Below are 27,851 nucleotides of genomic sequence, written 5' to 3'. Positions count from 1 at the left end.
AACCTCTGAGAAAATAGGAAACCATACTGCTTGATAACTACGGAAATAGGAAGTAACGCCCTATCTCCTGGAAGAAATTTATGGTAAAATAGGAAGTAGCACCCAATCTCCTGTAGGAAATCTATGGTAAAATAGGAAGTACCACCCAATCTCCTGTAGGAAATCTATGGTAAAATAGGAAGTACCACCCGTCTCCTCAAAATAATCTATGGGGAATAGACTCCATTTCCCATGGAAACAAGAAATAACATACAATCTCTTTCAAGAAAGTGAAATATTGTGAATTCAGCTGAAGCAGCAGGGACTGGGGGGGCATGAGACTGTGGCATGGCGTGGGTTTGCTGCTACAGTGAGACACAGCCAGCAGATAAAAGCTGGACTTCCTGCCCGGTCCAGCCCCCCAGCGCAGACACAGATAAGAGTTTAGTGTTCTTGGCCCTTTCTCTGAAACCAGGGAGAGGACTTCCTCTGCCGAACACCAGCAGAGGTTCATCACAGAAACGCCATTGTTCAGGAGGCCAGGCAGATGTGCACAGGACAGCAACGGCATCCATATTTTTACCTCAGGAACAGGAAGACACACATTTCATACTTAAATATTAAGTTATGCCTCCTCCGCCCCCCCTCACTAAAATAAAGGTCTTCTGGGTTGGGATTAAAACAGATATTTCTCCATTTGGGGTTGGGGGTCCAGGAGAGTCTGTATATTGAGTTACAGCAGTTTGTGTGTGCGTGGGAATGGTGTGGACTGACTAAAAGCAAGCACTGGACTTCCACTTGTGTCAGTGCCTACCTTGACACACACACACACACCCACATCCACACACACACGCCACCCTCCCTCTCACCTTCATCCCAAGCAAGCCCTCGCCATTGGCCAGGTCCCCTGAACCCTCAACGCCACCAGCGCAGCAGCCAGGCGCATTTGGGAGAGCAGGAGAGAGAGGTAAGCGCTGTGGATTTCCCTACTTTTTATCTCTGAGGCTTGATCTGAGTTTGGTGGGAGCTGGTTAGAAGCCTTCATGAGGCTTGTGGATCTGTGCTGCTCTGCTGCATGTGCATCGGGAAACTGATGTGTGCTTTACTCAGGGCAATATTTTCCCCACTACAATATGATATTCTGGTCCATTTGCGTGTGTTTGTTTAACCTGTAAAATGAGTCTAAATTTAGCATGATGAGGTTGTGGACACCCAATGGACATTTGCCTGTTGACTTCAGATGATGAAACTTAGCATCTGTTATTTTTCTTATGAACTTGTCTGGAAGTATTTAATTGATTTGTTGATCTGTGAGGAAGGAAGACTTTGCATTTTTGGTCTTTTTGGTGGTGTGAATATTTGCCCATGGAATAAAAGTTATTGAATGACTGGTTGCTTTCATTTTTCTGAACATGCTGTAAGGATGTAACTCAGAATATTAGCAATACATTTTCATTTTTATAGTTTAAAAAAATTATATTGCAGACCCAATGCAATAACAGAAAATGTTACGAAAAATAATGAAAGATCCTTTTGGTGAGAATACAGCACCCCCACCCCCCAGTGAAGAAACTGTAAAATCACTGAATATCCAGGAAGTCCAGGTTACAGCCAAAAAAAACACAGGAGCTGACATGACGCCAAAGATAACACACACACACACACACACACACACATACATACATGCATGCGTGCACTCAGACGCTTCACACACAGCACACTGTTAGTATCTGACATCCGACAGACAGCACGCGTGTGGACACAGATCACCCAGCCGAAAGGTTTAAGGGACTCCCCACCTGTCTGACAGCATGGATTTATCACTTTGACAAATCAGTCTGTAATTGTTGTCGTGATGTAGAAGTCATAACACGGTCTTCTGAGTGAAAGGCATGTCTGTGTGCGCACGTGTGTGAGTTTGTATGTGCGGGGATAGCACACTTCCCCGCCTCGGGCTAAAACCGCTGCTTTCAGAGCTAACTCACTGGCACTCTGTCCACAAGCCCTGGTGGAATTTTGAGCTAGCGTGCTGAGACGTGCCAGGATGATCTCTCATAAAGGCCCTCTGTCAGAGTCCCCCCCCATCCGCATCTCCAGCTCCCCTCTTCCGCGGTTTGTCCCGTTTGCTTTTGGCTCTGGCGCCTCCCTCCTGACTCCCTATCAGTCAGGGGTTCAGATCTGCAGACAACGCTGTCAGTCCAGCGCTCAGTGTTCCCCTTCAAAGAGCTCCCAGCCCTGATCCTCACACAGAGGCTTTCCTCCTCTGCCTTGCATTATCGTCTCAGATCAGCTGAACCGCTCCAGCAGAGAGCGTCCCAGGCTCAGCACAGCCACGGCCCAGCTCATCTCCTCAGAGACTCCTGCGGCGGCCATCTTAGTTTGGATGGAACAGGGAGTTTGTGTTGTGTGGGCTGTTTGTGTTTGCACTGAAAGACCCCAGTGTAATTCAGTGCCGTAGGCTCGCTTGCCGTAACTTCAGGGATTCGCATGGGCACGCATATGTCTGGACCTCACAGTTTACTCAATTTCAATTGACCTCAGTTTTCCAAAATGTACCAGGCTGATTTCACTCAACTCTGAGTACATGCATCAAGTTTTCAGGAAAATGGTGAATATCACAAAATGCAAAGCAAGTGGTTTGAGCTTTAAGATGGAGGAGAAAAATAAGTCTAGTCTGGGAAAGCATATATAACTATGAGTGAGCGTGGAGGATTGTGGGATTGCTAGACAGAGGCAGCTCCTGGCCTGCTGTCTGCACAGCTCATGGCGGTCCACCTCTGACCCGCGACCTGACCTGGAGCCATCACCGCCAACACAGCGCAATCTGTGAGGGGGATGACAAGACCTCTAAAATCCCACAGGATGGAATTTACATCCAGCCTCCAGTGATGTAGGCTATACGGACGGACTCTGCCCTTTCATGTCACAGCAGTGCACCCAACAAAACAACTTAACAGGCAACCTTGTTAAATACCACAGTCATTTTGGATGGCCCTGAGGCTTCAGGTGCCCAAATAAAAAACAGCAGATGGGAATGGCTTTTTTCTGTATTTTGACTCTCCAGAGGTTCTAAAAGGCTTTTTGCAGAGAACTCTGTATTTGTCTCGACCTTCACTGATGAATATTAATGATCCTGCTCTTTCTCTCTCACAGGGTGGATGATGAAGACCTTGGTGTGCCTGGTGTTGGGACTCTGTGTCCTGAGGGCGGAGGCAGCTGGGCTCTCCAGACATGTGCGGCAGGTGGAGCCGGACACGTATGACTCTGCTAGCTATGACGTAGATCAGGAAAACTTGACCTCGGAGGGGCAGGACTTCTACAGCTACATCGATGAACTGCCGACTGATGAGCTGCAGGTAAACACCGACCATTTCCACATACTCAGTGAGAGAAAAAGAAAAAAACATGCGTTCACGTTCAGCTTGGGGGGAAAATGCTTTTGTTTTGGTTTTGGTCTTAGCCTTCGTTTTCTTTTCTGTGTATGTCTAGTCTCTGGTCTTGGCTAGGGTTTCAGTTGTGGTCTCTAGGTGTGGTCCTGCTTTTTGTTATGGTTTTGGGTGTTCTCGTGGTCTTCGCTTTGACTTTGGTGGCAGTCTTCATTTCGATATAGCTTTAGTCCAAGATCTGGGTTTGGTTCTGGGCTTCATTTCAATGCAGTCTTAGGCTACATTTCCACCGCAGGTCTTGATGCCCAGTTCAGATTTTTTGCCTGTTTACATCTCCTTTTAGAAGTGACCCATATCCGAGACTTTACACTGGAAACAACCTGTAAGGGGTTGGTTACTGATACGGAAGTAAACAACCACGCCGCCTTGGCCATATGGCCATCTACAATGGACACAAAATGAGACAAATAATAATTCAAGAAATAGTTTTTTGAAGCGTCTTAGGTCCATGATGAACACCCCTGTATTTTGGCCTATACAGACTCCTCGCCCCACATACGTAACGTAATCCCCACTGGGATGATCCTTCATCCTCCATCTAACTTCTTTAACATTTCCCGTTTACCAGCAGAGAGCGGCTATGCACGTGATGCAAGTTACGCATCATTCAAAAGCGAAAAAAGTATGAGAATATCGCATTTTGAATGATGTGTAACTTACATCACATGCACAGCCACTCTCCATATCGCAATTTTAATTACGTGCGAATTGCAGTAACTGGGAAATTCTGATCTGTGCGTTTCGATGTCAGTCGCATTGGCAGATATGATTCCTATCGGATTTATTTCCACATATGAACGTGGCCAAAAACTGATCTGAAAATATCTGATTCCATGTGATTTTTTTCTGTTTACATGTTCATAACACATAAACAATTTGTGCCACATGTGAGCAAAAAATCTGAATTGGGTCACATTTACCGAGCAGTGTAAATATATATATAACCAGGCTGACTCATTATAGCCCTTTCCCACTGTAGAGCTGAACCAGGCTGGCTCATTATAGCCCTTTCCCACTGTACAGCTGGAACCAGGCTGGCTCATTATAGCCCTTTCCCACTGTAGAGCTGAACCAGGCTGGCTCATTATAGCCCTTTGCCACTGTACAGCTGGAACCAGGCTGGCTCATTATAGCCCTTTCCCACTGTACAGCTGAACCAGGCTGGCTCATTATAGCCCTTTCCCACTGTACAGCTGAACCAGGCTGGCTCATTATAGCCCTTTCCCACTGTACAGCTGAACCAGGCTGGCTCATTATAGCCCTTTCCCACTGTACAGCTGAACCAGGCTGGCTCATTATAGCCCTTTCCCTGTAAAAGCTGAACCAGGCTGGCCATTAAGCCCTTTCCACTGTAGCTGAATCCAGGTGGCCATTTCCTTTCCAACTGTACAGCTGGACGGAGTTAATACTCACTGTAAGTGAACCAGGCTGGCTCATTATAGCCCTTTCCACTGTACAGCTGAACCAGGCTGGCTCATTATAGCCCTTTCCCACTGTACAGCTGAACCAGGCTGGCTCATTATAGCCCTTTCCCACTGTACAGCTGAACCAGGCTGGCTCATTATAGCCCTTTCCCTTGTTAGAATCAGGCTAACACAACCTGGAGCCACATTTGCTGCTTTTCCAGTGCATTTCTTATGACCAGAGCTGTACAACTGGATGGAAGTTAATACTGATGTCAAGTGCCAGGGCTTTGTGGCCAAAGAATGAAGTTTGCCTTGAAAAAAGCGCAGTCTGTATCATTTCTTCCTCAACTAGATGTTGGCTATGATTAGCCATGGTTTAGTGCTCCTCTACCCATCCAGTGACCCATTTCTGCAGTTTTAAACGGCAAAGCAGATGGGAGGAGCAGTCGCACAGCCCACGGACGTTGCTTGATTTAAGTAGGCCAGAATCAGTCACACGAGAGCTCACAGAGAGACTGAATCAGTGATGGAAATGCGCCTGGAACCTGAACTATGTGCGCCAAATCTGGTCACACATGCTCCAATCTGTGCCTGACAAGGACCTAAAATGGTTCTGCTGCTGATTAGTTATCTTAAAGCCAAAAATCTCTGATTGAACCAGGACTCAGGAAAGAGGGGAGGCCTTGCCAAAAGTGCCCTTTGGCCCAGACAGAGCTGGAAATTAAGTGGACCATCTGCTAAGCAGGTTTGGAAGGAGGAAACTATAGCAGACTTTCTCAAACAGAATATGTGCCAGTTTCTACTCTTTTTTAAAACAAAAATAGGCAGCAGGATTGAATTTTCAAAAGCAACAGTCAAAGCCAAAAACCTCTAAACCGATCCGTATGTTGACTGCAGTTAGACAACCCACACAATCCCCTCGACATACAACTCGTGTGACAGTAATGACACACAATATGTGGAGACAAAGTCAGTAGTGCTGATTTACAAAAACAGTAACAGTAAGTCAGTCAAACTACATTTGACGTGTCAAAATTTATGACAACTTTCCACAGAGCACTTAAAAGGATATGGACATCCAATCACAGATTAATTATCTTCACAATGACATCATAAAATAATATCAGCTCAGTCCATTTGGGACTGAAAATGAGTTTAAGGTGTAGCCACATTTGCTCTGGAAAGAGAAAAGCTCTAAATGCCAAAACGGCCAGGGCTGGGGCAGCACAGGGAGGGAGGGAGGCTGGAGGGGGCTTTCTGGAGTCCAGGGACTCTCTGTTTGTGCTGTGTGCTTGAAAGCGCTGTCACTGGCCTCCCAGTGACTGTGCACAAGCGTCTGAGAAATCTCAGGCTGCAGCACACTGCCGTCTGACAGGGCGCAGGAGGAAGAGCCTTTCCTCGCCGTGTCGAGTTTCGGTGGGAAACGGGCGAGAGCAAAATCTGCCAGAGAGACACGCTGCTCTGTATCTGCCCAGAGCTGAGACCGCGCGAATGAACGCCTCACAAACGGCAGACCTCACTGCTCTGTAGTCCTCTCCGTTTCCTGTGGGAGATTTAAAAGATACCAGGATTCCCTCTCCACTTCACTCTCTCTGTGAGCTACTCTGTGGGGGGGGCATGGAGATTACGGAGACATGCTCTTTTCACACACGACTCTCATCTGCAGGGTATTCACTGAAACAACACTGATCAGACTCACCACACTCATGCATGCACTGCGCAGGTTTTATTGCTTCACAGAACACATTCTTGCAAAAGGCACTGATTAAGGCCACATGCGACACAAATGCCTTCTTTCTTTTTACCATTGTCCTGGTCCTTCAGCAGCATTGCTGCATAAAAACAAGGATGTATTTTTCAGCAACCCCAGCATTTGTTTAGATTTTGGGGTGGTATCCCCTGCATGCGGTAAGCTTTGAAGGAGTCATTTTCATTGTTCATATTCCTGTTGGCCAAAATAAATTAAATGAACCCAGCTAACCTCTGAGCTGAGATCAAGTTTAACTTGATTTTAATTGGAGCAAACACAGTGTGTTTCCACATTCAGGACTCTGGCCTCAACCATGCGAGCAGCACACACATCCCCACACACCACATATTTACAGCACACGCCCTCACATGCATGCACACACACCATATGCATGCCACACATATGTTGCACACATCCCCACAGGCACTTACATGCAATATATCTACATCATGCATATACTGTACACACAATTGAGTCTGCTCATTTACATAGTCAGACGACACACAGTGTCAAGCACGCATATGCAACCAACGCACACCCAGACACACAATCACACACTACATACGCACACATACATGCATACAAATGCACACAATCACACATGCCCATCATACACACACCACACATGCACAAACCATTATCCGCTTGTGCGTGTATGCACAGACAGATGATTCGCGCACACAGTGCACATGCACTCAGCACACAAGTGAAAACAAGCAGAAAAGCAGTTTGTGTGTGTAAGCACAGTGATGTCGGACACAAAGCCCAGATGTGGTGCATGAAGGGCCAGATGTGTGGGCCAACGTGGTGGTGGTGCTGCTACAGAGGCTGAGAGAGCCATTTGAATGCCCCTGTTGATGCTGCCTGAGTCTGCAGAGCAGGGCATGGGGCTGGGGGCTGGGGGCTGGGGGCTGGGGGCTGGGGGCTGGGGGCTGGGCCCATCCCTCTCCGCATGTTTAAAAACGATGGACATTTGTATTAGCCCAGCACTCACTTCCTGACTCAGTGTTTTATTTACTTCTGTTTTTTTGGTGTTCGGGGGGCAGGGGGCACACTGAACAGACCCAGGCTGCTTCAGAGGACCAGTCAAAGCCACCCCTTGTTGCCTCACCGATCTACACATCTGCTAAAACCTCCCTGAGGGAAAACCTCTGCGAGACAAACATGCTCCAGTTCTACACATTTTTACACAAATGAAATAAGACTAATTTGATTTCTGAAACTGTGATCTGCAGATGGAGGCAGTGACCTGTAGAATCGCTCCCTCGGTGCCTAGTTATCCGGCACACTTAACAAACGAGCTTCTCTTTCAGTCGTGACATTATCCCACAAGAGGCGCAGGGGAGAAACGATCAGCCGAGCAGTCGCAGCCAACATGCACAGTACCTGTGCAGTTCAGAGTCTGCACTCTGTCTTTGTATAATATGATTAATCAGTGACCATGTAGATAATTCACACTTTTCCACACACACTTAAAGAGCTCTTCTGGTCTCTATGAAGTGAAATATGAGTTTTTCTGCTACCATGAGTGTCTTGGTTCCACAAGGACCACTGCTGTCTGGCAGAGAGGATAAGATTTACAAACATCGGAGAGAAAAAGCAGGCAGCTGCTGCTGCTTACTGAGACCCAGAATGAGTGCCCAGCGTCCCCGTGTGGTCAGAGACAGAACTGCGGGGCTGCAGCCGCCCAGCTGGCTGAGATCATGGTCTATGCAGTCAGATGCCGTGTTGGCAGTTTTGTGAAGGTGTGTCCTTCTCCAGTGAGTCAAACGTGGACTTGTTTTTACTATACAGCGCTGCTATTCAGCACCAGCACCTTTTTTTAGCTCGCTTCAAAATATTCCTGCAGTCTGAGAATGAGAGGGCTAAAGCTGCCTGGAAATAGCCCACCTCAGAGTATCTCACCCACAATAAGGCAAGACTGGCTTAGGGTAGCCATACAACAAAGCACAAATCAATGGGAACAGAACAAATGCTTGCTTCCAGTCAGGCGTCTCACCTTCACAGTCTGCAGCATTTCACACCATGCACTGCGCTTCACGGCGGTTATATTTAACATTATCACAGCACAATGGATTTCAGCCTTTCACAGGAGTACAACCATCTCAGTAAACAATGGCAGATGCACTAACATATGATTGGTAGTAAACTCCAATGATGCAACTCGTTGACATGTTAAAATGGTCACCCCCATGCCTCCACAGGGAAGAGCTGTGCAGCACAGCATGTGAACTGAGCAAAGCCATGAGTGACTTCACTGCGTCTCTGCTTGCAGATAGAGCTTGATGCGCTGGCCCCCCTGGTGGACAGTTACTTAGCCTCCACCGCCTCCCTGGAGGAAGAGGATGAGCAGCTTCCTCCCATGCCCTTTTCCTCCAGCGGCTCCAGCGCATCCAGCGGCTCCAGTGCACTCAGCGCACCAATAACATTCAGCGGCTCCGGCACACCAATCGCATTCAGCGGCTCCAGCGAAGCTAGCGCATCCAGCGGCTCCAGTGCACTCGGCGGACCAATCACATTCAGCGGCTCTGGCATACCAATCACATTCAGCGGTTCCAGCGCACAAATCGCATTTAGCGGCTCCAGCGAAGCTAGCGCATCCAGCGGCTCCAGTGCACTCGGTGGACCAATCATATTCAGCGGCTCCAGCGCCTCCGGAGAATCTGGGGACCTGATGGGCCCTGACACTCAGGACGGTCAGTACCAAACCTGCCTGCAATACTGCTCACCTCCAATACTGTTCACCTGCTCACCTGCAACACTGCTCACCTCCAATACTGTTCACCTGCTCACCTGCAACACTGCTCACCTCCAATACTGTTCACCTGCTCACCTGCAACACTGCTCACCTCCAATACTGTTCACCTGCAACACTGCTCACCTCCAATACTGCCTCACCTGCAACACTGCTCACCTCCAATACTGTTCACCTGCTCACCGCACACTGCTCACTCTAATACTGTCTCACCTGCTCACCTACAACACTGCTCACCTCCAATACTGTTCACCTGCAACACTGCTCACCTCCAATACTGTTCACCTGCAACACTGCTCACCTCCAATACTGTTCACCTGCTCACCTGCAGCACTGCTCACCTCTAATACTGTTCACCTGCTCACCTGCAACACTGCTCACCTCCAATACTGTTCACCTGCAACACTGCTCACCTCCAATACTGTTCACCTGCTCACCTGCAACACTGCTCACCTCCAATACTGTTCACCTGCTCACCTGCAACACTGCTCACCTCCAATACTGTTCACTTGCAATAATGTTCACCTGCAATACTGTTCTTCTGCAATACTGTTCACCAGAAATTCTGCTCTCCTGTAATACTGTTCACCAGCAAAACTGTTCACCTGATCCAAACACTGTTCACCTTTAACATTGCTTTCCTGATCCAAACGCGATTCACTAGTAACCCAGTTCTCATGTTCTAAATGCTGTTCATCTGTAATACGTTACAACCCAAATCTATGTCATTACACACCAATGTAAACCCAACATAACTCCACAGGCTCAACTCCTTCGCCCTCACATCACCCCCCCCAAACTCCAGCAGCTTAGCAGCATGTCCGGGATCACTTCAGTTTTAAACTTTAGGATCGTCTTCCCAAGACTGTGTGTGGGAGACCGAAACCGGGCTCTGGCATTACCTTTTCAAGCTTCTCTTGCACCCTGATAATCCACACCTATATCCAATCAAAGCCCTGCGGCACTTATTCTACAGCCTGAGATGACTGCAGTCACCAGGCAAACAATTAAGCGCTGAATGACAATTGATTGTTAAAGGCAGTAAACAAAAATATGGACTGATTGACTAAACTGATTACAGTTGTTAATCTGTGCAACCCTGTGAGTTTTGAAAGTAAGGTGTCAATGAGCAATACATGTTTAACAGCTACAAATCAGCGATGTTAATTCTGCACAAGACCAATCGAATTGATTCGTAAACACAACATTGTCATAGTACAATTCAGTATGCAACTGCTATTGATTTTAACCTATTGAACCATAGTGCATTGAAAAGGCACATATGATTTCGACATAGAAAATGCTTACCGATTGAAGGCATAAGGGTGGACATTGTCATTGTCTTGGTCTTTCCATGCTGGGTTGTCTCACTGCAGACTGCCTGGCGGAAACAGTGACAGAAAGCTGAATTGTCACATATCATGCATAATGAATGAATTTTTTTTCTTTTTTATTTATTTATTGCAACTAGTAATATACAACAGTCAGACATCATAGAATAAACATTGAATGAATGGCAACTTAAAGTAAACGAATATGACGTCACGTAACAAGACAATTTCCTGTTTAACATACACGTTCTGAGAGAGCTGTAAAATAAACTCAAGACGTGCAGCGCCTAATCGATTTAGTACTTTTTTTTTTTATGTAGCCAGCTAATTACAATCCTCGCTGAAAAGACGACATGAGAGGCCAGCTGTAAGATAAGAGTTATAACATTGTAACTACACGGCACGATAAGCAAACCAGTTGTTTACTCGCATTGTCGCCAAATACACACCACTCGGTTACGGAGAAAGTTATCCGACACTGCTCATTCTAACGTTACTTTATTCAGACAGTCACCGGTGGAGCTGTTGATTAACAATTAAAGTTGCCATTAAGTGGAAAATATCGATAACATCGGAAAGGCCAATTTAACCCACTGAATATAGCAATGTAGTATTCCTGTTGCAGCCAGGTAGCTATGGATAGTCTATGTTTGCTCGGAGACCACCGGGTAAAATAGGAAATTTTATCCGTAGCAGCTATGCTAACTTTGCTATTAAGCGTACAACATGGTGTGAATGAAACCTGCGGCCACTTACAAGGATATCCGCAAAAAGAGGGACATAAAGTGAATTAAAATTTATCTTACTCACCACCTCTAAATTAATCTGGATATTTAGACTGCGGAATGTCAGTGTTTAAGAATCGGTTTATTACGGAGTAGATAGATAGCCGTTGGACAATGATTAAATTATTCGCACGCGCAGCTACACCTGCGCCTCGCGGTAACATTCAGTGGCCGCAAGTTTAAAAGGTAACGGCTTCACTTCTTAACGTTGGTGAAGCAGGGGAGCTCCAGGTCCTGCGGGATGCACTGTCATTTGCTCCAACCATGCACTACACCACCTGATTTCACTAATTATTTTACCTGCTTGGTTCAGCAAGTGAGCTCATTAGTGAAATCAGGTGGTGTAGTGAGTGGTTGGAGCATATACCGGCAGACACTCCTCCAGCAGACCTGGAGTTGAGTGGCCCTTCTGTATTGGCTCAGGAAGAACAGGCCTCTGAAAAAGATTCACTGTTCAAAATTGTTCATCATTGTTCATTAAAATCAGTTATAACAAATTATTAAACTTGTAATTGAAATGAAATTAGTTCCTAATCTGTATTGAGCACACCTGTCTTTCTTTGACCTTTACCCTGAAAGCACCAAACTGTTTGTATCTGTGAATGATGAAAAGGTTATTACGCAATTTAACCCCCTCTCACCTGTGCCAGGTCTGCCAACCTGTCTGCTCTGTACCTGCCTGGGGGGGTCTGTGTATTGTGATGACGTGAAGCTGAAGAGCGTGCCCCCCCTCCCCAAAGAAACCACTCACTTCTACGCTCGCTACAACAAGATAACCAAGATCAACAAATCCGACTTTGCTCATATGAGTATGTGCTGTTGTTTTACTTAAAGAAGCAACCGAAATGGGGGTCAAGGGTAAAAAAAAGAGCTTTTGTGGCTCTGAGAAGCTGGGGGGGGGTCAGCCCGCATGCCTCCCCAGACTTTATTCATTAACTCAATCCTTTGTTTGTTTATTTATTAATTGTATTATCTGCATTTGTTTCATTTTGCTTTACTTGTTGCCACAGACAACCTGAAGAGGATTGATCTGACTAATAACCAGATCTCGGTGATTGATGAGGATGCCCTCTTCGGCCTGCCCGCCCTGGACGAGCTCTTGGTGAGGGAGAACAGCCTGGCACAGCTGCCCGCTCTCCCTGCCACCATGAACCTCATCGACGCCAGCCACAACCGTCTGGGCAGCAAGGGCATCCAGAACGAGGCCTTCAAGGTAGGTGGAACACAAGACCACTCACAGGAAAATGTTCAGCGTTAATTCAGGTCTGAATATTGTTGGTTTGTTCGACTAATTTTGCAATTAATTTATTATAAATTGGTTTTATGTCATCTTGTGACATCATACTTTGGTATTCCTGAGTGTCTTCCAAGTGATTGTGATGTATGTTATAATGCAATGCAATGTGTTTGCAATGGACCATTTTCTAGGACATGCAAAACCTGATGTATCTCTACCTGACTGACAATGACATCACCTACATCCCTGTGCCACTACCGGACAGTCTGCGTTCACTGCATCTACAGGTATTCCAATGGCCTTCTCAATAACCCAGGGCATGGTACAAGTACAGTGCTCTCATTTCTGAGTAAATGTGTCCATCTAGTGGCCATATGCAGTACTCCCACTTATTATAGATTTAGCACCTCTATGCAGCCTGATGACAGCAGAAAAAGTCGATTCACTTCTGACAAGGAACAAGTTTTATTACTTATCTTTAGATGTCTGTCTATGGGAGTTCATTTCGCCTTTCAGTGTTAAGGTATTTCTGTGTGTTTAGGCTTCCGGCTGTCAGCTTTTCGGGCGTATTGTGCTGTTCTCTCGTTGGTTGATCCTCATCTTTTCCAGAACAACAACATCCAGATGATGCACGAGGACACTTTCTGCAACATGAAAGATTTTAATTACATTCGCAATGCCCTGGAGGACATCAGACTGGATGGCAATCCCATCAACCTTAGCAAGACTCCACAGGCCTACATCTGCCTGCCTCGTGTTCCTATAGGCAACCTAATTTAAGCACACACACACACGCACGCACAAACACACACACATGCCCACACACCTACACACACCCATGCCCCCACACACACACGTGCACGCAAGCAAACACACAACCCCCCACACACGCAAATACACATGCACACACACACGCATATATCCACACACACATTCACACACACAAACACACACACCCCACACACACACACGAACACACAATGCACACTTACACACACAAACATACACACGCATGCATACTGTACACACTCACTCACAACACACTAGCAATACTGTCATGCTCAGCTACAGTCCAGTTACTTGCCGATTGGAGGACGCCATTTACAGACACGGAGACTGTCACTAAACCAGTCCTCCCCAGTCCCAAACACACAGGGGAAAAGAGACGCATCGGCTTACACCTTTTTTATTTTACTCCTCAAACGAGACATTAGTGTTGTTTTTCTTCCACTCACAATCCCTCCGATCACCACATTGTTCTGGAGGTCATTTCACAATTCACACAAACATTTAGAAAAATCTAGATAACAGCGGGACAAAAATGACCAGCTACTGACCCAAACTGAATGGCTGACGCAATAAAAGAAGCATTTATACACAAGCAACAGTTGTAAAGTCTGTAATATAAAATATATATTGGGAAATTTTTACAGGAGCTGCAATATTTGGTATATTACAAAGAAAAGTGTTATTTTGAGCATATACTGTGCTTTGATGAGCCAAAGCTATTGTATGACTCAGTGGTGGGGTATGGTTGGGGTTAAGCCTATGGCCTATCTGTGATTTGTACTGAAATACCACATTTGAATAAAGAAGTTTAAACGACCTCTCCAGAACAGAAATGGCTTAACGTCTTCATTGTGAGCAGATTGGCGCAGACAATCTAAAAAAAGACAATAATGGCTTTGCAAATGTTATTCAAAAGGACACAGATGCTAGAAGAGATGGTTCTCTTCCCTCCCGACGCCAGAGATCCTGTTTTATACAAAGACCCACTCTTGAAAGTCTGGCAATCGCAGTTTTAAATGCAGCAGGCTGATCTCCTGGGGATTTGGGGCTTTTCTTTTGTACATTTGGGTCTTCCGTGTGGCTGCTCAGGACTACACAGCCGATTGGGAGAGTGATCAGTGTGTTTTTTTATTCTCTCACAATTTTTCAATGAGCTTCTCAAACAAGGAGAGGAACCTCTCCCGCCTCTCCAGGGACTCCGCGTCCAGCTCCAGGGCGGGGGCGTCGTTCTTCACCTCCAGCGCTCCGTGCTTCGCCGCCTCCTTGTCCCTCTGCAGCCCGGCTCTCTCCCGCTCCAGGGCGGCGCGCTCCTTCTCCAGCAGGGCCCAGTCCCGGTCCATGGCCGCCCGCTCCCGCTCCATGGAGGCCCGGTCCTTCTCCAGCAGCGCCCTGTCACGCTCCACAGCCGCCCTGTCGCGGTCCACGCCCGCCTTCTCCCGCTCCAGCGCCGCCCGGTCCCTGTCCATGGCCGCCAGCTCCCTCTCCAGCCCCGCCCTCTGTATGTGCAGCCCCACCCTCTCCGCCTCCAGCCCCACTCTCTCCCGCTCCGTCTCCAGGGCCACCCGCTCGCTCTCTGCCTCCTCCCTCTCCGCGTACATCTCCAGGGAGTCCCCCTCCTTCACCTCCATGCCCGGACTCTCCTCCCTTCCCGCCTCGCTGGTCAGGAACTCCAGCATTTCGCTCTTCTCCACCTCCCTCCGCCGCTTTCGGGACTGGGCGCGGCACGGGACCATCCCGGGGGAGTCCGGCTCGTCCTCGCCGTAGGACACGGTGGACAGGGCGGGGGCGCTCGCGGACAGGCGCCCCTCCATGGCCTCGTTCATCAGGTAGAACCAGTGCCAGGAGGCAGCGGTGATGTCCGCTCCAGCGCCCATTCCTCCAGGAGGGAACTTCAGCTCCTGAGAGACAACGGGCAGAGCACAGTGTTTCATTACTGCACACAGATACTATACACAGGGCGCCTAGCGCTGACCTATCACAGATCAGCCTGCGTAACATGATCATGCGCACACTGTGCACTACAGTTATGTGTGAATTATCATAAGGCTCATGCCTGCTCACACACACACACACTCACAAACTCACACACAGTCACACACGCGCACATGCACTCACACAAGCATACACACTTACAAACTCTCTCTCTCTCTCTCTCACACACACACACACACACACACAGTACCTTGTATTTCTTCTTTAAGTTTTCCCACTTTTTGCTGGCTTGGCCAGAAGTTACCTTCCCTTGCAAGCCCATCTCTTTTATTACTGCCCTGCGAGGGGAACGCATTGAGGCTGCTCAATTATGCTGAACACAATAATAATATTAATAATAATAATTAATTTTATTCTAATTAAAAACAGTATGCTTAGGCATGCTTATTCCTATCTTTTCCAAACAGTAACATCTTCACACGGATGAGAGGAAATTAAGTGAATGAATGGACCGGCTGCCGAAGTTACAGCTACTTACCTCCATGCAATCTTGGATGCGTTTCTCTTCCCCGTGAAGAGCGCTTCATTTGACGCCCGCAATTTGATTAAATTTGCTGTGTCCTCGTCTGTCACTGTCATTTAAGCAAGCATTTTAAAAATGCACACATTTAACGTTTAAAGTTAGCCAACAATCAACAATTCAGTTCAGTTCAATTGCTAAAATAAATCCAAAATAATAACAATAGCCATGCCGTTTCAAAATGGGTATGAGGGAATTGAGTATTTTTACAAGACAAAGTTGAAATAAAATGATGTTATCGTGTCGCTTACTTTTATACGGGAATATCATGGCTGCATCCTTGGGTTCCATCGCTCGTGCCCTTCGTGTGGATAAAAGATGCAGAGAAGGGCACTAGAAGTGTGCTTCGCAAACGCCGAAACAACACGGTAAATATGGCGGAGGCCCACTTCCGCTTTCTATAGTGCCCTACCCACGTCGGGTGCAAGTGTGCTGTGCTATTAGGGATGAAATGAAAGACCGGAACGGGACGAACGAGCCTGAAAGCCTGGTCAAATTCTTCTACTCTTTATTGACTTTCGCCAAACCGGTGTCTTTGGCTTCCGCGGTTGAGTCTGGTTTCAGTTGGATTGTAGTTTTTTTCGAAGTTAACATTAGCAGACAGTTAGCACGCTACGTCGTGTTGTATTTCATGAAATATAACCCAGTACCACCGTTCTGTTTGTAATCCAGCTAGGTAGAAAATGGTCTAATAGAGATATATGATAGCAAGTGGAACTACAGTGTAGCTACACAGCTAACTGGTCGACCTGATTATTTCGTTAACTGGCACATGAATGTACATTATAGCTCCACAGTGTATGTAATCATTTATTTTGGGCTCAGTGTTGTGTTTTTTTTCGACAGTGTCTTGGTTTCGCAATATGCTACATATGCACTGCATTTTAGCACAAACCTTTTGTTAAAGCTAGCAGGGAACATCTCGCTTAGAACGAGAGCGTGAGCTAGTACCAACTGAAAGACAGTGACATCCTGTAGTACCACAAGAGCGGGACATTTCACAATAAAAGTTACAACAGTCCTTTCTTAGAGCTAATTGTTTTGTAGTAGGCCTGATTAACCTCAAAATGTCATAGGCAAATATATGACAATTTGGTTATTGGAATAATATGCACATCTTCATTAATAAATCTAATCACTTGGTCAACCAAATTTGTTGCTCGAACTATATCTACAAATGGAAAGTAGTTCGTGAACTGTATCCGGGGTATTGAGGAACAGAAAACCAATGAGCCAATGAATACGTTGCAGTGATAGTGGTGGTGCAATTTTATTGGCAGCCGCCTTTGTCTTTTTGCAAGTCCCACCCAACTGCAGACTCCATCTACGTACGGCTTGCGTTGCCCCGTCATTCTTTCGGCTTCTGCTACACGGACTAGGTGACTGCAATTTTCAGGTACTTTGTTTCCTGATTGTATGGCATTTATCCACTTTTCTTGATTCGAGTCGATTCGTTTTCAGTTTGATTGTTGTTCTGAATATTTATCCGATTCGTAGCGATAAGCTAGAAATTTGTACAATTGTGTATTTTCTGTTGGGTTACGTAGCTGACATTGCCGGCTACTATATAACAACTTTCATTGTACGATTTATATCTTAATTTCACTGTACTAGTCTATGAACCTAAGTCTTTGTGTGTAATTTGACTGTTATTTGGTGGTATGTGTATGGACATGATGGATGTTATTGGGGAATTGGAAATGGAAAGGTCGTGTTCCTGTCGTAGACTGAGATACACGAAATGGCGGCTAAGGAAGTGCCTTCTTGCTGAAGGAGAGAAACTTTGGGTAAAATGGAAGGCCGACGCCGTGAAAGCCACGGCTCGAAAATTTCGGCCCCATGGCCGCGACCGGAAGGCTCAGAACAAAGGAGTGTATTGGCAGCGTTTTGTTGGTTGTTGCCATAAGGACCGAAGTTTCGAGCGGCCACGGGAGATACGGGTAGGCCCTGGAGCAGTGCCGGTGGGGAGCATGGCCCCCGAAAACACGACGCAGTATTTGATGGACAACGCTTTTCGCGATCTTCTAAATGATTGCGGAAACCAGACATTTCCTAGCGCTGACTGCCACGACGCGATTGACTTATCACTGCGCGAAGATTCTTTGCAGTTGTACGGAGAAGAGCACTCGCCGCGAAGCATGTACGCTTCGCTGGATAGTACTTACGAAAGTACCATCCTGTTCCAGCAGAGGGACTTTGAGGACATGTTTCACCGCTACAGTGAATTCAACGCAGAAATGCAAAGTTGAATGGACCATAATGTATAACAAGCCTTTAAATTATTTACTCAACACGGACTTCGATGTGTGGGGAAAATGTAGCGTATTTGTATTTCTTGTAAATATACGACTGTATAATCGAATGTAAATATGATTCAGGTTTTAAAGACATTTATTTTCGTGGACTCTGACCACGTTTTATTTGATAAAATCAGGATGTGTATCCCTTAAAGTGTGTGTTTGAAGCGGACGATTTCATCATTGTAAAAAGTTATGAATTTCATTGTCGGATTTTCCCTGTCCCACAGCGATGCAACTGGTGCAGACTGTCGCTAGAGGGCGCACCCCCGCCTGCCTTGCAGTCTGCAGACTCGCTGTCCCTCTTGTCGTCGGAGTCTGAGAATTCAGCTCTGCCCTCTTGAGGCCGTCAGGTAAACTCGTCACATGGCGAAGTGGGTGCACCGCGACGTGTGGTAAACGGGACTCGGTAACACATCCTGTACATGTGAAATTACGTATTAAATACTGTTTGAATCTGTATTAAATACTGTTTGAATCTGAACTGTTTAAGGATATTTTTTCTTTGGGTTGGCAGTGTGTAAATGTCACTTGTCCTTGAGACTTTATAATCCAGCAAGTGAAAATGTCCAGAAATCCACAGGCAGTAAGTTTGTAGCAAGTTTTTTATTTCAGGCCAGTGTCTGCTGCCATGGTTACCAATCTTGCTCTGCATGCTAAATGTGTGGGATTTTGTTTTCCTTTGCAGATCTGTTCAGAGCATAACTAACATACAAACATTTTTGCAGGTGCTTCCTGGTGATTTGTGGTGGTTAAAATTTTAATTTGTCAGTATGCATCGCAGGTCGCACTGCCGGCAACGGTCTCTGAACGTCTGTGTGAGGAGTGAAGGCCTTGAGGACGGTGGTAATGGTATTTGGCCATTTTGCTACAGAAGTGCACATGAATTAAATAAACTTCTTGATAAAAAAAAAAAAAGCCAACTGTATTGAGTCTTTATTCAAGTTCCTACAATTTTTGGTTCATTACATTTCAAGATTTTGGGAGGGGTGTGAAGTGGTTTAAGAATGGTGTACACTGTGGCACTGCCTAGACACATCCTTGGCGTAACAAAGGCGAGCATGAACACATTAACCATCCCGTTTTAGAAAACACCTTTTGTGTTGGCAGGTCAGATTTTGCCAGGCAGGTTGCTTGGCTGTTTTTTTGACATGGAGAGGTCATGGCTTTGAGCTTCTCATTACCCCTCCCCCCCCCATTCCCAGTAGAGCTCTATCTTGGTCAAGATCATACTTGACAGTTCTCCATCTCAGCCACTTGCTCTTCACATTCAGCCTGCTATCTCCTCCATTTCATTGTCATGATCAAGAGACTCATGGGCTGGTATGTAGGTGCTGCTGGACATTAAGTGAATCCGTGGGGGTGACATAGCTCAGGAGGTAAGACCGATTGTCTGGCAGTCGGAGGGTTGCCGGTTCAAACCCCGCCCTGGGCATGTCGAAGTGTCCTTGAGCAAGACACCTAACCCCTAACTGCTCTGGCGAATGAGAGGCATCAATTGTAAAGCGCTTTGGATAAAAGCGCTATATAAATGCAGTCCATTTACCATTTACCATACTCTCCTATCTCCTCACCCATAGCACAGACTGACAGTTGGTTGCTATGCGTTATAACTGCCATTTGGTGAGAAGTGGAATGTTCACCTCCAACTGTTGAACTGTGACTTAAGGGCATGTTTGAACCTGTGAGGTACTGTAAACAATCACTATTGTGTTTGGTGTGCGGATGGTGAATGTTCATAAAGTTGGGAGTTCTTAGCCTGATAATTGATTCCATTTTAATAGCAGGACTCTGATGGTTTATTTCCAAAGGTCTTCTATAGCTTTTCACACCCTTATCACTAGTGGAGACCACCCTCATCCCCTTACTCCATTAACCAAACAACTCTATTGATGTCTGTTAAAACTGCTAATATCAGATAGCTCAATGCAGCACACTGAGTGTGGAATTCTGTTAATTTTTAAGCAGCAATCCCATACTCAGGTTCATAAGTGAATTTTGCGAATGTGTTCAGGATGAAATCACCATAGGAGTTGCGAGTCCCTGCATGTACCGTAACCAGCAAGACTTACAGACTACAAACCTGGCCACCAGAGGGCGCTCCAACCAAACGGCAGACTTTCTGTGACAGGACTGATTATTAAAATTGGGCACTTCTTGCCTCCAGCACAGAGGCCCCATGAGAGTAGAGTGACCTCTGACCTCTGATTGCAGCGTCCCGTCCGTCTCAGGGCCTGGTGATGTCAGCAGCCCGCAGCACGCCGTGCGGGGCTCCCTCCTGTTTGGGCAACACATGGGTCAAAGGTCAACCCTACATGCGGAATGTCTCGCTGATGAAACCAGTTAACTGGGGCTGACAGTGTTAATGATGATTTGGATGAATCTGGTCACACTGTCACCGACGTCTCAGTGAGATCATTAACACTGCACCCCTCCCCTGACTTCACGATATTAATGTGATTGCATTATAGTTCTGGTGCAGTTTCACAGATTTCTACAGTGTTATCATCATAAACACTCTGCCCTTTTCTCCAGAGTGAAAGCAGGACCGCTGTTATACAAAAATAGTTGTGTTAAGTGGGTAATTCTGTACTCCGGAAAGGCATTTGATTGGAGGGAAACCGTGAATGATTGCTTAAAACCTCCGTTTGTTTTGTCCTCTGCACTCGGCAGACACACTGAAGCAGCTGCTCCAGTAATCTGTCAGGAGAGCTGGAGAATTAAGGTGCTGAGGAGGAGGAGGACATGGGGATGAAGGCTATCTTCACTTATTCACTGGCATTCCGTGGTGTTGAACTGCACTGATTGCAGGTTCAGAGCAAGATGGAAACATTTAAAATGATTTTCTCCACACAAAAAATAGCTCAATGTTACCTGGACATTATGTTCTTCGTGTTTACTTTTCACACTTCCACCTTCTACACTGAGAACACGCGCTTCTGAGGCCACTTCCTGTTTCACACTACGGCTGCTTTTTCAGAGTTCTGCCAGGCAGTCTGTCAACAGCGTCCCTAATCTCAAATGTGTCAACAGAACAGAACGGCTCTTACAAAAGTGACACCCTGAGCTGCAGTTCTGACTGTGTTTCAGTTCTGCTTAATTCACATGCACGTACGTGTGAATATGTGCAAGTCTGTATGTATCCATGTGTACACATGTATTTCACAGCATTTGTTTGCCTGCATACGTGCGTCTGTGTTTGTGTATGTGTCTGAGTGTGTGCAGGAGCACAGTTGGTTGACCTTTGGAAATGTGACCTCACACGTGAGGAGTTCTGCAGCTGTCCCGCACAGTGACCCCCCGGTGTTCTGCACGCCTGTCACAGGGAGGGATGGCTGGGGTCAAAGTTCAGAGGTCAGCTCGCAGGGCGCTGTCAGTTTTACGCAGCAGGCCATGAATGAAGGCCGGTCTGGCCGCTCAGGTATTTAAGGTGCCCCGTGGGTGCAGACTGACCCCTGAAAGCAGCGGGCTGGGAGGTGGCTGATCAGCTCCGGAGTCAGAGCGCCAAACTCAGGGTCACTGGGCTGTGGGTCAGTGGGACACCGGTGCAACATGGGAGAGGCGCGATATTTCATTCCTTTGTTTCAAGAGCAGGTCACCAAAACATGGCTGACGAAAGCCTGACTGGGACGAATGTTACTTGGATTTAGTGGCGTGTGGATAGGCCTGTGCCAGATGTGCTTAAATCTCCCATAATGCCCTCAAGATAAACAAACCTCTGCAGGTCCAGAGCAGCACATCTACAGTGTTCTGGATCACACACACACACAGCTCCTCCTCCTGTGTGACGTTCCACTGGTCTGCGCTCAGGTGAGGGAGAGACCGGCTCACCTGGATCTAGACATGTCCCTGACCCCGTAATCCCAGACCCACACCCTGATCTACAGAACTGGAGAAAACCAGTTTGTTTTCCTGACGGTGTTCATTCTGTGCCAAAGCTGAGAGTTCTCCAGAAAAGGGCGAAGCTGCCTCCGCGCTCCTCTGTACTGGCTCTGGGGACTGAGGGGTGAGGCGCAGCGTCTGCGTGCGGCGGTTTGGTGCTTGGCTGTGCTGTGGATCCCAGCTGGTGTTTTTGCGTGCAGCTTTTACGGGGGTGCAGGAGCGTTTCAGCTCAAACTGGCCGGGCCACAGTGCCCCTCCTCACAGGCATGCAAACACACAGAGGCGTCTTCCTCCCCCGCGGGGTCTGATTTGCGTGGGGGGGTACCCTAGTTCAGCCACGCTGCTCTGTATGTAAATGAGCTCCTGAGAACAGCGCTCTGCAGCGCAGCGCTTCCACACAAGCATTCCCCCCCGCCCCGGGTCAATGCACAGGCCCACTGCTTCAACTCTCCACATGCAAGTAAATGAAGCGCACTAACCAGCCAAACTTTACGATCGTATGAAAAAGAGTTCAGTTCTGAATGCTGCTTTTCATTCTGCAGTTTATTACACAGGTAACTCACTTCACCTGGATTTTAAGGTGAAAACAAAAACCAGCTGAGCCTGTGACTCCAGGGTTACAGACTCCAGCTGTACTTGTTTCCTGGGTGGTGTTTGGTGAAGCACAACAGGTCTCATGTTTCATTACATAACGCCATCCCAAGAACTGTCAACTGAAATCTGTGGCCAAAAACTCACTGTACTTCAGAGCGTGTGCAAAGTGTTTGGTCTTTGTGCTTTATTTAGATAAAACACTGGGGGGGGGGGGTTACACGCCAACGAAGGCCTGTCAGTTTGAAATGGGGAAGGCTGTAAAGTTAGCTCTGAATTGGGGTGCATTTGTGAGCAACTAAATGTTATATGTGAATGCTTCAAAATGAGATGTCAATGTGCATTACATGCATTAAGTCTATTCAATACACCACCAACCGAGCAGAGCCAACATTCCCACCCCCGCAACGCCCAGCAAACATCTCGCCAAGAGCGCTGCAAACCCAAGCAAGCCTCCTGCTCAGTACACAAAATGCACCAGAATCTTCTGCATATCAGATCAGCCCCACATCAACAACCTGACCTGGTTTCTGATTGGATGTCACTCTGAATAAAGCCCCACCTCCCTGTGTTGACTGACAGGATTTACAGTTAAGTAATATACAAAGGTAGTGCTGACATATTCAGAATAATGAAAGAGCACGGGGGAGGGCCTTATTAAGAGTGACACAGGGACACAAATGTTGTACAACTGCCTTTGGGCAAGACATGGAGATGTGAAGTTCTTCACATTCAGAGACTGATATTAAAGAGCTCCCCTGTCGTATGATCATACATTAACGAGCATAACCATATGACCAGGTCAAAATGCAAACACACCACTTAATGAATACGAAAGGAGCCAAGCCCTGCTCCCAAATACAATCACACAATCACACGACTTCTGATGTGCACTTTCTGCCAACTGCCCTCAATAGACTTGTCTGTCAGGACCAGGTGTACTTACTGAACGTATTGAATTTATCCGGTGTGTCGCATAAAAATACGTCAATTCTTTCCAAAGATAGTTTGGTAAAAATCACAGTTGTTTTTCTGCAGAATACTAGTTTGCATATATGTGTGTATGCATCTGTGTATGTGTATATGTGTGTATGTGTGCGCGTCCGTGTATATGTGTGTGTCTGTGTGTGTGTGTGTGTGTGTACATAAGTGTGTGGGGCTTCATCAAGAGCAGTGTAATTACTGCTATCTAATGTGGAGAGAGCTGTGACTCATGTTAGCTGAGAACACGGAGTTCTGTCGTGACTGCGCCCCCCCGCCCCCCCCTCGCACCCCCACGCTGCTCCCGCTGGCTGTGGGACGAGCGCTATGGAGGGGGTGTGAACACGAGTCCGTCGCTGACCGCGATTTCTGAGCAGCGCAGGAGAGGAGACGCTGAAGAGTGTGTGGATCAGAGCGCTCTGTCCCCTGCCCCAACACAGCCCCGCTGAGCGTACGGGCGCTCTGTCCCCTGCCCCAACACAGCCCTGCTGAGCGTACGGGCGCTCTGCCCCCTGCCCCAACACAGCCCTGCTCAGCGTACGGGCGCTCTGTCCCCTGCCCCAACACAGCCCTGCTGAGCGTACGGGCGCTCTGCCCCCTGCCCCAACACAGCCCTGCTCAGCGTGTGGACGAGCGCTCTGTCCCCTGCCCCAACACAGCCCTGCTGAGCGTCGGGCGCTCTGTCCCCTGCCCCAACACAGCCCTGCTACGAGCGCTGCCTCCCCAACCAGCCGCTGAGGACGGCGCTCTGTCCCCTGCCCCAACACAGCCCTGCTGAGCGTGTGGACGAGCGCTCTGTCCCCTGCCCCAACACAGCCCTGCTGAGCGTGTGGACGAGCGCTCTGTCCCCTGCCCCAACACAGCCCTGCTGAGCGTGCGGGCGCTCTGTCCCCTGCCCCAACACAGCCCTGCTGAGCGTAGTGTCGGGCGCTCTGTCCCCTTCCCCAACACAGCCCTGCTGAGCGTGCGGACGAGCGCTCTGTCCCCTTCCCCAACACAGCCCTGCTGAGCGTGTGGACGAGCGCTCTGTCCCTGGTGTTCACACAGACTCTCTCTTCCCCGGACATGGCTGTGGAACAAACGCGTGTCACTGTTACAGTAACGGGTGTGAGCTGTGCAAATTGAGCTTTACCTGCACTGGAGGCAGTTAGCAAGTGTCCCAACCTGACTGTGGGTGTGGCCTAATGTTAGCAGGAAGTGGCCATATCTGGCCACAGCACCATATGCATTTATCTCCGTCATGATTTCAAGCAGGCATCACTATTTTTTTTTGTTTCTCATGCCATTGTTTTGTTTATGTCGGTGACCAAACAGGCATTCAGCGACCGGCTCATCGTGTTTTATGGATTGGACAGGGTGTCGATATTTGCGCACTTCCTGTTTGTTCTTTAAATCCTATGTGAGCCCTGCTGGATTTATTCATTAGATTTAGCAGCTAGAACACTGGCTAATTGCACTTAATTAAAGATACTGAATAAGTGCCAGCGTATGGCTTTGCCTCTGCCAGTCCAGAATGAATCTGTGCTGGTAATTACAGCCTGTGGGTGCTTCACAGCTCCCAGAGTTAACAGCTCTAATGCAGTGGAGGGGAACGGGCGAGGCCACGTTCACTGGGAAACGGGCTTTAGCCCTCAAAGCGTCATCGCACTCCGGTGGATGGGGAGAAAAGGGTAATGGAGGTTCTGACTGGAGATCGAATGGGCTGGACTCTTTATGCTGGGAGTCTACCTCGCACTATCGTATCTGCAAGCATGTTTGTTTGTGTGTGTGTGTGTGTCGTGTGGGCGTGTGTGTGTGGGGGCGGGGGGGGGGGGGGGGGGCGTTCTGCCAGTTACACCCGTTGGCATGGTATAAGACTGTTTGTTTTGCAACATTGCAAAATAATTACCAATGTACACTTTGCAACAGATATGTGCAAATGGATTATTGCATACATACACACACGTGCACACAAACATATACAAACTACAAATTACAAATGGGAAACTACACACACACACACACACACACACAACCCTGCTTTAGTACATTGGGCAGTGTGTAGGGGTGTAGGGTTTTTGGGAGTCCCAGGGGTATCTCCTGTGGAGGACTCTGCAGCTCTGTGCTCTCTCCTGACCCAGATCAAGGCAGGCCTGATTTCTCTGACAGCTCCTGCAGGTGAATCTGCATCTCCCCCCGACAGACCTCCTGCACGTGTGATGCATTCTGGGTAATTAGCACAGGGGTTAACGCTGGCTGAACAAAAGGAGAGAGCCGACAGCAGGTGTGACTGCAGACACTCAGCAGTGTCTGTGTGTGTATATATGGACTAAATCAAAGACAGGGTTATGCGTTTGTGGAAATTTAATATGCCTGCGCTTGCTATGATTGTTAGCAATGCCTTTGTGCTTTTCCCCTGTTGGTATGTCAGACTGTTTTGGCATTGAATGCCATCTACACCCTCCTGACCCCTGACCCCGCTGGTATCCCAGCCAATGACCTTTAACCCCCAGGGGTGTCCCTGGGAGCAGCTGGGGGAACTTGAGATTAATGTCCTCTTTGTTTTGTCTCTCTGATTTCTGTTTCTGCAGAGGGCAGTGAGAACAGAGAGTCGTATCTATTTGACACATGACCCCCTGACCCGGTTAAGAGCGGAATTTGAGCTCTGGCAAGGGCTCTTGGGTGGGGGGGCACTGACTGTTAAACAGGGCCATACATAGCGAGAGTGCTGCCTTCCAGACGCACTCAATTTGCATAGACATATTTTTCTAATAAGGCTATTATATTTTGGAATAATTTACCAAAGTGTCATTTACCAGAGGCTTTTCTCCTAAAGTAAAGAAAATTGCAACACACGATCTGATTTTGTGTGTTGTGTTTTGTGCAATACGTTGGGACTCACAGTGTATAGTAGATTAGTTTGGGTACAATGGATTTCCAAGGAGGCTTTTCACTTGTACTATGTCCCTGTCAAAGAAATAAAACGGCAATAAGAGAGAGGCCAATGAGAGAAGCTTAACCGTGAGATGAACAGCCTGCTGCTGCAGTGTCCAGCGTGGATCAGAGCCTTCTCCTTATCTGACCATACAGAACACGGCTCACGTCAAATCAGCCAATGACATTCCACCTGCACATTTCACAAGAAGAATCCTGCAAGAACAAGGAACACTTTTCAGCCTGGAATCTAATCTAAACCTGGCTGGACAGAAATGTAATTAGGAGAGGAGAGTTAGCCCGCATCAGGAGAAGCAGTGGAGTCCTCTCCCTGACCTCCCCTCTGGGGCTGGGAGGGGGGCTGTTTGTGTTTGTTGGAAGTCAGATGCTACATTGGCTCAACTGTTTGTTGGGAGTTTCTTGTTATTTTTGCAGGGTGGAGTTAGACTGTTCTGCAGTGATTCGGAGGAGGAACAGTCACCTCCCCCCCAACCCCCTCCAAGGTCACGTCCCATTGTAGCCGGTACCCACAATGAGCCGTCCCAGATTCCCTGGAGGAGGCCAGTGTTTATGAATTCTTAAATAAAGGGCCACCTCCTCCCCTCCTCTAGCACGCTCTCCATTGTTCTGTAGATACTGCGCTCTGATTGGACAGCTCGTGGCCACAGAAGTGCTAGCACCCACTGGAGTTTCTCTCATGAAACAGGACATCTGCAAAGTCTGAGCTTTGAAAGTTGTGTAGGATAGTGTTTGTTGAAAGTTCCACAGTCCTACATGATAGACTAGTGTTCACAGAACATTCAATAGTATTGTAAGGCTCACCAGTGTTTGTCTGCTCATTGCAGTGGAATAGCCCTGCTGTAGAGGATTTCAGGAGGGCCACTGCATTAGAGGTCGATGGGAGTTTCCATTCATTAAGACTCTTTCCCATTTAAGACTGTACACCCCCTCCACTTATTCTGAGCTCTTAGACACCACAGAGGTCTTCTGTGAGGAGCCAATGACTCACGCGTGTGAGCGGCGTGCTGCTGAGGCGCTCTGTAATCTCTTACTGAGCTCTCTCAAAGATAAACGCTTCCTAAATGAATTTGGGGTCCTGTTGAATTGGGCCTGTGTGCATCTCTCCCACGGGTACGGGAGCGTGAAGCTGCGCTCGTACTGAAGAAGCAGCTTTTAAAGGGTCTAAAAGGTCATTGC

At 47.5% G+C, this 27,851-nt stretch overlaps 2 protein-coding genes and 2 long non-coding RNA genes across 5 annotated transcripts; 2 read left to right on the top strand and 2 right to left on the bottom strand.

Moving 5' to 3' along the window:
* The first annotated feature begins 636 nt into the window (after positions 1-636).
* On the top strand, positions 637-14,311 carry LOC135245936 (epiphycan-like). Its single transcript, XM_064319324.1, has 7 exons — positions 637-946; positions 3,133-3,335; positions 8,857-9,277; positions 12,103-12,261; positions 12,463-12,665; positions 12,881-12,976; positions 13,299-14,311. The coding sequence occupies exons 2-7, from the start codon at positions 3,138-3,140 to the stop codon at positions 13,467-13,469; spliced, it is 1,248 nt and encodes a 415-aa protein (XP_064175394.1). The 5' UTR covers positions 637-946; positions 3,133-3,137; the 3' UTR covers positions 13,470-14,311.
* LOC135245941 (uncharacterized) lies at positions 8,111-11,712 on the bottom strand. 2 transcript variants are annotated; one of them, XR_010327466.1, is made up of 3 exons: positions 11,478-11,712; positions 10,645-10,717; positions 8,111-9,262 (listed from the first exon to the last, which is right to left on the bottom strand). It is a non-coding gene; the product is annotated as an uncharacterized LOC135245941 (long non-coding RNA). The 2 variants fall into 2 exon arrangements; XR_010327465.1 differs by having other exon boundaries at positions 8,111-9,252.
* Positions 13,860-16,682, bottom strand: si:dkeyp-38g8.5 (uncharacterized protein LOC568385 homolog). The gene is made up of 4 exons (XM_064319326.1): positions 16,242-16,682; positions 15,949-16,042; positions 15,661-15,748; positions 13,860-15,376 (listed from the first exon to the last, which is right to left on the bottom strand). Exons 1-4 carry the CDS (start codon positions 16,279-16,281, stop codon positions 14,615-14,617), a joined length of 984 nt encoding a protein of 327 aa, XP_064175396.1. The 5' UTR covers positions 16,282-16,682; the 3' UTR covers positions 13,860-14,614.
* Positions 16,683-17,232: 550 nt separating this feature from the next.
* Positions 17,233-18,771, top strand: LOC135245940 (uncharacterized). Its single transcript, XR_010327464.1, has 2 exons — positions 17,233-17,386; positions 18,518-18,771. It is a non-coding gene; the product is annotated as an uncharacterized LOC135245940 (long non-coding RNA).
* The last annotated feature ends 9,080 nt before the right edge of the window (positions 18,772-27,851 follow it).

The sequence above is a fragment of the Anguilla rostrata genome, chromosome 19 (assembly GCF_018555375.3).
Source record: "Anguilla rostrata isolate EN2019 chromosome 19, ASM1855537v3, whole genome shotgun sequence".
NCBI classification, from domain to species: domain Eukaryota; kingdom Metazoa; phylum Chordata; class Actinopteri; order Anguilliformes; family Anguillidae; genus Anguilla; species Anguilla rostrata.
The sequence above is the reverse complement of the archived record's forward strand: the minus strand, read 5'-3'. Positions and strand labels throughout refer to the sequence as shown.

Excerpts from the sequence above, each read along its gene's own strand:
- LOC135245936 (XM_064319324.1), top strand. The coding sequence starts at position 3,138 with ATGATGAAGACCTTGGTGTGCCTGGTGTTGGGACTCTGTGTCCTGAGG. Across the intron at positions 3,336-8,856 it reads TGCCGACTGATGAGCTGCAG|ATAGAGCTTGATGCGCTGGC; the intron begins GTAAACACCGAC and ends CTCTGCTTGCAG. Across the intron at positions 9,278-12,102 it reads GGGCCCTGACACTCAGGACG|GTCTGCCAACCTGTCTGCTC; the intron begins GTCAGTACCAAA and ends CACCTGTGCCAG.
- si:dkeyp-38g8.5 (XM_064319326.1), bottom strand. The coding sequence starts at position 16,281 with ATGGAACCCAAGGATGCAGCCATGATATTCCCGTATAAAA. Across the intron at positions 16,043-16,241 it reads CATGATATTCCCGTATAAAA|TGACAGACGAGGACACAGCA; the intron begins GTAAGCGACACG and ends CTTAAATGACAG. Across the intron at positions 15,749-15,948 it reads GCATCCAAGATTGCATGGAG|GGCAGTAATAAAAGAGATGG; the intron begins GTAAGTAGCTGT and ends TTCCCCTCGCAG.